This window comes from Heloderma suspectum, chromosome 8 (genome assembly GCF_057233095.1).
Source record: "Heloderma suspectum isolate Gila_16-S chromosome 8, 16-S_ref, whole genome shotgun sequence".
NCBI lineage: Eukaryota > Metazoa > Chordata > Lepidosauria > Squamata > Helodermatidae > Heloderma > Heloderma suspectum.
Genome location: NC_139465.1, coordinates 39,137,260 through 39,147,336, shown reverse-complemented (window position 1 = coordinate 39,147,336; position 10,077 = coordinate 39,137,260). Strand labels below are relative to the sequence as shown.

The 10,077-nt window shown below is 47.2% G+C and overlaps 1 protein-coding gene across 1 annotated transcript in view; it reads right to left on the bottom strand.

The window, feature by feature from the left end:
* Window positions 1–1,855: 1,855 nt before the first annotated feature.
* SMPD3 (sphingomyelin phosphodiesterase 3) overlaps window positions 1,856–10,077 on the bottom strand; it is an 80,040-nt gene continuing 71,818 nt past the window's right edge. The window contains exons 6-7 of the mRNA XM_084812449.1: window positions 3,874–4,036; window positions 1,856–1,957 (exon numbers count right to left, since the gene is read on the bottom strand). Of these exons, the coding sequence (XP_084668575.1) occupies window positions 1,856–1,957; window positions 3,874–4,036 (265 nt within the window). The remainder of the gene's footprint in view (window positions 1,958–3,873; window positions 4,037–10,077) is intronic.

The following is a 10,077-nucleotide window of genomic DNA, read 5'->3' as shown; positions in this document are numbered from 1 at the left end:
AGGAGAGTCCAAATATTCAGGGCAGCTGTGTTGGTCCATATCATCAACCAGCTCCAGCAGTTTTCATCTCCACCAGAAGCAGGTCTTTTGTAAAGCTCATGGGTCTTCATTGCCCATACAAGACCAAGCCACCAAACTACTTTGCATCGCAACAGGGAATAATACATTTTTTCTCGGAAAATTCATTTCCTGCAGCTTCTGTGAGGTTTGCAGCTAAGCTCAGAGGGAACAGGGAATTCTGGGGAGGGGCACTTCCCTGCTAATTAAAAAGTGCTGGTGCTGCGTCCCTGTGAACTCTGGCTCCAGGACACCACTGCCCAGATTAGCTGTTGCCAGTCAAGGTAGACAAGGCTGGGCTGGAGAGATCAATGGTTTGACAGCATAAGGCAGGTTTGTACATTTACGTGAACCCTCCCCTGCAAGCTGCAGTGGTGGAAAACCTTTACCACTTGAATCTGGCACATGTATAAATCAAGCCCCCTTAGTAGTATCTTTTGAAAAGGTGGGGGTTGCATTGTGAAAGCACTATTAGGATTAGAAATGGGAGAGAAATGTGTTCAGTTTGCGTTTCAATGCAAATAGACCTAAGTTTGCATTTTTGAACCAATAAGAGAACTGAAACTCAGTTATCCTTGGAAATGTACACCTCTGAATTTTGCAATGGAGTTCTCAAATCAAAATGTGCATGCAAAAATGCATATATTTGTGAAAATAACATCAAAAGAGCTGTATATTAAGAAAATTGTTTGCCTCAGATGTGTATATTAGGCAAAATTGGGTACAAATATGCATGTATTAGGAGAAATGTGTACAAAAATGCATACAAATTGCATGCAAACTTTAAAAAAAACACCTTCCGAATGAACCTGATTTTAGATTGGAAAAATTCTCAACATTCATTACCAGCCAAATTAAAATTGGAATAATGAGAAGCTGAGAGAAAGCAAAATGGACAGATTCATCCATCCCTAACTAGGATTCAACTCTATTGTTTCAACTGAGGTCCATCTAGGAAATACTTGGATGCTTCCCAATGTTCGATACTGAACTTGAAGCTTGGTTATTCTCAGTTCCAGAATGTCGCTACCGGGGTGCTTTTGGTTCTGGTTTCTCATTGCGGTCTTTGCATTCCCCCACCCACAGCTCACTTCCACCCAATGGCACCTTAATGGCCATTCCATTTCAAAGTGAATGGCATGCAATGCGGATGCATGCTTCTGATGCAGGCATGCTACTATGACATTAACAGGCTAAAAAAGAACCAACCCCCCAAAGGGGGGGGGAGAATTAAAAAGAGAAATTAAGCATTAACTCATTAAAGATATATAAAGAAATGATGCAAAAGCTCGATTTTGGAGCAGCACTAACACAGACCGATTACAAACTAAATTGTGCTATATATCAGTGTGTGTGTGTGTGTGTGTGTGTATATATATATATATATATGTATATGTATATAAAAAGAATATCATTTAGTAAGAATGGCACTGGTTCAAAGAAATTGGGACTTCTATCTCTGTTCCTTTTAGTCCACAGTGAAAGCGTAGAAATATAGGCTTGCCCGGTTACCTGGGCAACTTGTGACACTTGTCGGTGGGTTGACCCCCTGTGCCTCCTGCTACATCTGCTCACATACGTTCTTTGCTTCCCTTTTTAACATCATCCGAGCTGGATGCGAATGGAGAAGGATTTGAAAAGTGCTGTAGCTGCAGCCATGGGATGGATTGAGTTGAGCCAGGTCCATCTCGAGCAGTTGTGGGAGGCACCAAAAGATTCCACTCTTTGTCTTGCCTCTCAGTCACAAGTCTGGAAGTTCCCTCTTCTAAACCCTTGAGGAAAAACCCACAGTCCTTATTTAAGGGTCCTCTTCTCCTATTGAAACCATAAGGCGCATGGCGACAGGCAGATGATCTGTCAGTCCTGCCAACTGGGTAATAAAACTGAACTCTTCCACTTCCTGCAGAGGAATGACAAAAGACATGCTTTGAAAGACCAAGTGTACATCTCTGGTGTCCTCTTTCCCTACATTTGAGACTTCAGATGCCTTCATCAGCAAATTAGAATTAGATATGGTGGTTTCAGTGATCACATCAGAGAGCACTGATTTGACTCGGAAGTATTTTTTTTAAAAAACTGTGATGCTAAAAATAGTCAAGTATTTTTATTACGTTTTTATCTTCGCCTTCCTCCAAGGAGCTCAAAGATGCAAACATGTGTCTCCCACTAACCAGAGAGTGAAAACGAGCGAACGAGGGCGAGAGAGAGAGAGAGAGAGAGACTGGCCAAAGGTCACCCAGTATTTTTTGTGGCCAAGTGGGGATTTGAACCTGGATCTCTTTGCTCATAGTCTGGCACTCTAACCACTACACCACACTGGCCTTTGGTAGCTGGTCTGATCTATGAATAGAAACCATTGCCTTCTGCAAGATGGAAACCAAGATCACACCTTGCATGTTCACTACAACAGCAGAACTACAAGTTCCACAAAAAAACAAGGCATTCTGGTGTCAAGTTTACAGATGCTTCCAAAATTCTACTCATCCAAATTTCTTCCCATATTTTAGAGATCTGAATGTCCTGGTTTTGTTTCCAAACTGGAATTCCAATACCTTAGGAATCCTGACTTGGGTCCAGATTTAGGCATACTTAGGTTGGGTTCGCACATGATGCTATCCCATGGTATGGGTTTTTGAATTCTGGACTGTTGTGTTGTATGAACCCAGCTGCACTAACAAACTATGGTTTTTGTTAACTACGAACATCCCAGAAAGAGAGCCCATGATTTATTGTTGGGTTGTAAACTGTGGGTTGTTTAAACCATGGGTTGTCGTTATCTGTGAACCTAGAACCATGGGTTGTTCATGGATTGTTTTGCCAGGCTACAGAGTCAGTGGGCAAGGGCAGTAAAAAACAAAAAAGCAACAACAGCCATTCTACATGCCAGTATTACAGTGCCACAAAAGCATGTGGGATACAGAGAAGGATCAGGCGAAGGAGAAGCAGAACAAACCACCCAGGGATTGAGAAAACAAACTAGTTTGTTTAATCATCTGCCGTACAAACCCTGGTTGGGGCTACAAACCAGGGGCTAGTGTTATTTTTGGCCCTGTCTCTTTTGCCTCCAGTCCCTCCCACCATTGGAAGGTAGCACCTAAGAGCTTCTCCAAAATTCAATTTGGCCCTGGGGCTCAAAGAGGTTGCTCACCCCTGCTGTAGTACAAGGGTGGGTGGAAGGTAGATGGTGATCTATTGGTAGATCTCTGGGTGATTTGCCAGGATTTCTGCTTCTCAATGGTTCAACAACAGCTAGAACAAAAAGCCTTATTTTCCTCTTCAGTTAGTCTCCTAAAATTAAGAAAGCTGGGGGGGGGGGTAACAGGAGTAGATATGAAAGGATCTCTGTGTGAGTTGGAGTTCCCCAGATGGTCCTAACTCCTGTCCCCCGGTAGTTTGGTCTTTTCCTGACTTTCGTGCAGTTTTTCCCCCATTCTGAAAGGTTGAAATGCCTCTCCTAAGGTTTAATTCAGCCTTCACCAATCTGGTGCCCTCCAGATGGGTTGGACTGCAACTCCCATAATTGGCCATGCTGGCTGGGAATTATGGGAGTTGCAGTCCAACCCATCTGGGGGGCACCAGGTTGGGGAAGGCTAGCTTAGTTACTGGCTGTAAGAGCTTAAACATAAAATAGGCTGGCATTTTGGCCCCATCCCTTTTCCCCTGGGCCCCACCCATCCCTGAATGTGGACCCTGTGAGCTCCCCAAAACAGAATTGGGCTCTCAGCCTGAAAGAGGTTCAACTCCCCCCAGCCTTGATTTACATATTGAAATATTTCAGCTCGCTTAATAAACTTTCCAGCATATGCAACAGCTTACCACTTTCCACTCCAGGTAGAGTCCTTCTTCGGTGTAAAGCATGTAGTCAATTCGCCTGCCATTGCCCTTCAGAGCTCCCTTCCTCCCTTTCTGGCTCGAGGAGTGGGTCTTGCTGGTGGGGAAGACGAGGAAACCCTTTCGCCCTTCTTCACTCTCCATCGTCCTGGTTCACAAACACACACAGAGTGTTTGGTAATACGTCAGTCCTACGTCTGTCTCATCGACCATCTTGACAAAATCGAGTGATTTCCCATTGGTTGGTGGTGCACAGGGGGAGAGGTGGAAGGGTTTTACTGCAAACAGGGCAGGTATAGGATCCTCTCTGTCTCACTGTATGCATTTATGTATTTACATTTGTATCCTGCCTTTTTTTCTTCTTGCAAGGAACCCAAGGCGGCTCACGCGGTCCTCCTCTCCATTTTATCCTCACAAGAACCCTGTGAGGTAGGTTAAGCTGAGAGTCCATGACTGGGCCAAAGTTGCCCAGTGAGCTTCATGGCCGGGTGGGGACTAGAACCTGGATCCCCCGTGTCCCCACAGTCCAACATTCTCACCACCACTCCACACTGGCTCTTCAGAGAAAATCATTCACAAAAGGTAAAGGGGCTGAGCACCATACCCTCAAATAAGTCCAGTGCTGCACCGATCAGCTATTTGGCTTGTCAAGACTAGATCCCTTGTCTCCCAAGTCACAGTCCAGTACTCTAACCACTACACCACTGGCTATCATTTGAGGTTGCCAATTTCCAGTGAGTGCTGCAGAACTGTGGACTGGAATATGCATGGTGTATGAAGTATGTGCTTTAATCCTCACACAGCAAAGTCATCCTCCCCCCCCCCCCGTGCCCTGCTCATCACATCAGTGGGGAGAGTGACGGCACACGCCCTGGCCTGTCTACTGCATTCCTGATTCTTACTCTGCTGCAGGGCTGGCCCTATCATTAGGCAGAGTGAGGTAGTCCCCCAGCCATTCTCCTCTCAGGAGGACAAAGCTGTATGTACTTCTGTCAGGGTTGGATCTGAGCCCATAGAATCCCAAAACAGCTCTGATTCTGAGGAGGAGATAAAATCCATGGGAGAGGAACTCTCTCAGATTTCAGAGGCGCAGCTGGAGGGGGAGCCCCCCCCCCCCCCGCTCACATCCCTGGGAGCGACAGTGGCCCAGGCATGGAAAGGGAGGGACAACTTCAGCTTTTAGATGTGAGGCGCAGACACAGGCACAAGCAAGAGGTTGCGGGAGCCGAGCTGAGGCACTCAGCCTGATTGGCTCAATGCCAACAGCTGCGCCCCGAGGCCCCACAGGAGACAGGGAGACCTTCCCCTCCTACTCCTTAAGTTCAGAGAGTTGCTGCGCTTTCCCCCAAATGGAGACCAACTGACATCCTAACTCTTAGAAATCCCTAGTTGGCTGTTCCTTTGTATTTCCCCTGAGTCTCAGGCAATTATCATCTGTAAGCTTCATTAGGTTGAATGGAGTTAAAGCCTTGGAAAGCAGCCCTTTTGTCTGAGTGTTGATTCTGGCTGTTGGAGGGTTCAATGGGCAACAGGGGCATTCCTGACAAGGGCATTCCTGGCATTCCTGTCCTGCAGAATATCCCCTAAACTAGCCTGCTTCCCTCAGGTGTGACGGAGGACTCTGTCCTGTTGCCAGTGTGGAAGGAAGGTTCAAGTGCCAGTCCTGTTGGTTTCTCTACTGGAATGGAAGGGGGCGCCACTGTGTCCTTTGCCTCAGGCAGCAAAATTTTATTTATTTTATTCATTTAAAATATTCCTTGGCCACCTTTCAGGGCAGAAGCCCTCCTAAGGCGGCTGACAACAATAAAATACATAAAAACAATTAAAATATTAGAAGTGATAAAATATAAAAAACAATAAAAACAACAAGAAAAGCCAACAATAAAACCGACAATGATGTTAACAGCAGCAACAGCAACAATAGCAGTCATATCAAGAGAAGGTCAAGGTAAAATGATATGTTTTCAAGACCTTCTTAAAAGTCTGCAATGATGGAGCATGGTGGACCTCCAATGGCAGCTTGTTGCAAAGATGGGCCACTGTAGAGAAGGCCCTCTCACGTGCGGTCACTCACCTGACTGCTCTCATGGGTGGGCAAATGAGACTTTCTGATCTTAAAGTGCAGGCCGGCTGATATGGGTGTAGGCAGTCCTTCAAGTAACTTGGTCCCAAACCGTTTAAGGCTTTAAAGGTCAAAACCAGCACTTTGAATTGGGCTCGGAAACACACCGGTAAGCAGTGCAGCTGGCGCAGTATAGGTGTTATATGATCGAATCGCCTCGCCCCCACCAATACTTGGGCAGCTGCATTCTGCACAAGCTGGAGTTTCTGAACCGTCTTCAAAGGCAGCCCCACATATAGCACATTGCAGTAGTCCAGCCTGGATGTGACTAGTGTGGATAACCGAGGCAAGGTCCATCCTCTCCAGACAGGGCCACAGTTGGCATAGTAAAAAGCTAGTAAGCAGGTAAAAAGCACTCCTGGACACGGCAGCCACCTGGGTGTCCCCAGTTAGCTCAGAGTCCAGGAGGACTCCCAGACTGCGCACTTGGTCTTTCAGGGGGAGAGCAACCCCATCTAAGACCAGTTGTAAGCCTCCATCCGAAGGAATTGGTTTCCCAACCCACAGTACCTCTGTCTTATCTGGATTAAATTTAAGCGTGTTCACCCTCATCCATCCCAAAACAGCTTCTTGAACACTGGTTCAAGAGTTCCACAGCCTCCCTGGGATGTCTTGGGCCCCTCCATGCATTGGGGCTGGATGTGGGCAGCCAGTTCCACTTGTCAAAGCTCCCCACGTAATTTACAACTCTACACAACTTACAGTGTACACGTTCTGAATCGCAGGGGGAGCATCCACATGGAGAGCTGTTCCCCGTCGCAGATGTTCAGCCCCAATGCATGGCTGGTGTGCATATCCTTGCTTCCCTCCCTCCCCCGTATATCATGAGCAATGCACAAGCAGTGGCAGCGGAGGCTGGTGGCTCCGATGTCAGTGGGGCGCTGAATCCACTCTGAGCTTCAGTCAGAATGCTAAAGGAGCTATCCAAGATGCTGAACCCATTTTGGGGATAGGGTTCAGCACCTTGGATAGCTCCTTTAGCATTCTGACTGAAGCCCAGAGTGGATTCACCGCCCCTCTGACATCGGAGCCACCAGCCTCCGCTGCGCAGTGGTCTACTGGATTCACAGGGTTAGAGCACCAGAACTTTTGGATTAGCAGGGATGATGATGCCATCTGCCATCCCTCTCAGACTTCTCTGTTCCCTCCGAGCTATCCTCAAGTAGCTGCAGGAGAAATGGGTTTTTCCATATGGTTGTGAGCCAATTCTGTTGCAATGCAAAGCATTGGGGGGGCAGCTTGGCCTTGAATGGGTGTTGGAGACCCATGAGCTTTACAAAAGCCCTGCTCCTGGTGGAGATGAAAAGTGCTAGAACTGGTTTGTTGATATGGTTCGACACAGCATTGTTGGACTTTCCTCGGGGACGTGGCTATGGGGACCATCAAGAGGAGGGCGGCACCTCAGATTTTACCACAGTGCATGAGGGGAACATCTGAATGGGGCTGTTCATGAGTTAACAGATGTGCAGAACAACCTTTCATATGTATGTTTACCTAGAAGTAAGTCCAACTGAGTTCCGTGCAGCTTACTCTCAAATAAATCTACAACGGATTGAAGGATTAAAATGATTTATAGTGAAGGTAATTAATAATTATGGGTTTATTCTTCAAATGTTATTTTTGGACTAGGAAGTGTTATTCGGACTCTGTGAATAAAGCATGATTGTTCTCCCAATATTTAGAAATGAGAGAGAGAGAGAGAGAGAGAGAGATTTTCCATAAAGAGAAAGGAGCCATAATGTTTGAAACTCCACCATTCCTTGTCAGGAAAATTAGATATACATGAAAATAATTGCTGCAATTGATTCTTATTACCCAGCCTTTAACAGTCTTTAAAATGTAAGACCCGGTTTTAACATGTTCTGAAGTCTTATCTTATCTCTGGAGACCTAATTAATTGATGCCTGTTTGCCGCTTCTGATTAATTTTGGTATTGAGGAATCAATAGTTATCGATTGTCTCCAGATGGGCATTTTTAAATATAAAGAGGGAGGTTTGCTTTTGTTCAAATCTGGGACCATTATCTAATTAATACTCTTCAATAGCACCATTGAAAGCCCATTCCTCAGCCTACTTGGGGAAACAACGGATGAAATGTTCATTTTCCAATTTAACAAAGAGCTTTGGCTCTGACGGAATTGACCTTTCTCAGAACACCAGCAAATGATCTCCACTTCATAACAGCAAATTAAATAAGAAGCTGTGAAAAGTGCTGAGGCGTGCTCAACACATTTTACAATATATTCGAGAGACGGCTACGTGTTGCAGATATTCCTTACATCAGGGGTGGGGAGAAAGTAGATCTCCAGATGTTTTGGACTTCAAGAGCCAATCTACTTGGAAACAGGTTTTGAGGCGGTTCCGTTTAAATACAGATTTTCAGGAAACCAGGTTAGTTCCTCTGGGGGCAAATGGTAGCCAGTCATGCCATGTATACATTTAGAAAATCTGTTTGCATGGGGCAAAGGGGTAGAACTGAACATCATCAAATGGGTGGGTGTGGGAAAGAGAGGAGGCTTGCTCTCTGCCCTCTCCCCCTGTGCGCAGTGAAGCTTTTACAGTCAGTAAGTCCCTGCAAACCTTTTCACTTCCATATATAACAGCCTCATTACGCTCCTCTCCCCACTCAGAGAATATTTAAAGGGACAGGCAGTGATTGAGCACAGGGTCGAAACAGCATCCTTTCAGAGCGGTAGGGCTGACTCCCATCCCCGAGGCAATGAGCTCCTTCCGGGTAGACATAAGCCCCGCCCCATGCAACTCTCCCCTTCTGCAAATCAGCACCGCTTCCACCAGCCCGTGCTGAAGCCGGCTGAGGTCACATGGGCTGAGTCTACACCTAGCAGTTGTACTGTTACCACACTGCAGTGATAACTATGGGTGCCCACTGGTGTCATGTGGGACAACAGTTATCATTGCAGTATGATAACAGTGTGTAGATTCAGCCATGGACTCCCAAACTGCACTGAAGTATGACTGGAAACCCCACCACAGATAGAGTTTGAAAGCAACAACCTAGATTTAGGGCAAGAAATGCTGCATTGGCTACAGGGAGGGGCGTGCGTGATCTGACTTGGGGGCGGATCGACTCGGGGGTGGAGCAGAACCGGAGTAAAAGTCTGGTATAGATGAGCCCCAGCTCCCAGCAAGGCCAGCCCAAGTCATTTTGCTGCCTGAAGGGAAGGACAAGATGGCACCCCCTCCCATTCCATGTACAAAATCTGTCTGGACAGGCAGATGAATCTGTCTTCCACACTAATGATGAGGCAAATGTCCTCCTCTGACCCTGAAGGTAGGAGGCTCACTTAGGGGGTGCAGAGAGGCCTGCAAGGCACACCGTTCTCTCCTTGGACACCTTGCTGCTGCCTCCCAGCATCTGGCTCCTGAGGCAACTGTCTCACCCTGGCCCTAGGGATGTACGAAACCCCTACCTTCTGTTTCGGGGAGGGGGTTCTGCGGGGGTGTGTGATCCGTTCCTCCCCCCGCAGGATCCTCTTGAGCAGCCGTGTGGCCGCTGGGTTCCATGGACCAGCACGCCTGCTCCGGATCCTCCGGCGATACGGCAATGGCAGCCGCCATTGCTGTTCTGCTTTGAGAAAGACAGACGCAAATGGCGTAGTGGACGCCACTTGCAGCCGTAAAGCCCTTGCTGCCGTTTATGGCTTTATTTACGTAAAACTTGGGGCTTTACGGCTGCCTTTCTCAAAGCAAAACTGCAATGGCGGCCACCGGAGCATCTGGAGCAGGCATGCCAGTCTGGCAGGAAACCTCCCGGAGCGGAAGTAAGAGGCACCATCCCACCGTGGACTCTGGAGGTCGGATTCCAAAGAATCCAGCCTCATTGGAGTCCACAGAGGATTTCTCCAACATCTCTAGCTGGCCCTGACACCCAGCATTCCTGACTATTGTCCATGCCAGCAGAGGCCTCGGGGAATTGAACTCCAAGCCATCTGGAGATCTCCCTTCTACTAGGGTTGTGCACGGACCCCTCAATTCACTTTGGATGCTGATTTGGACCTTCTGAATTCGTGCTGCTTCACTTCAGGCCGATTTGGACCCAACCCGAT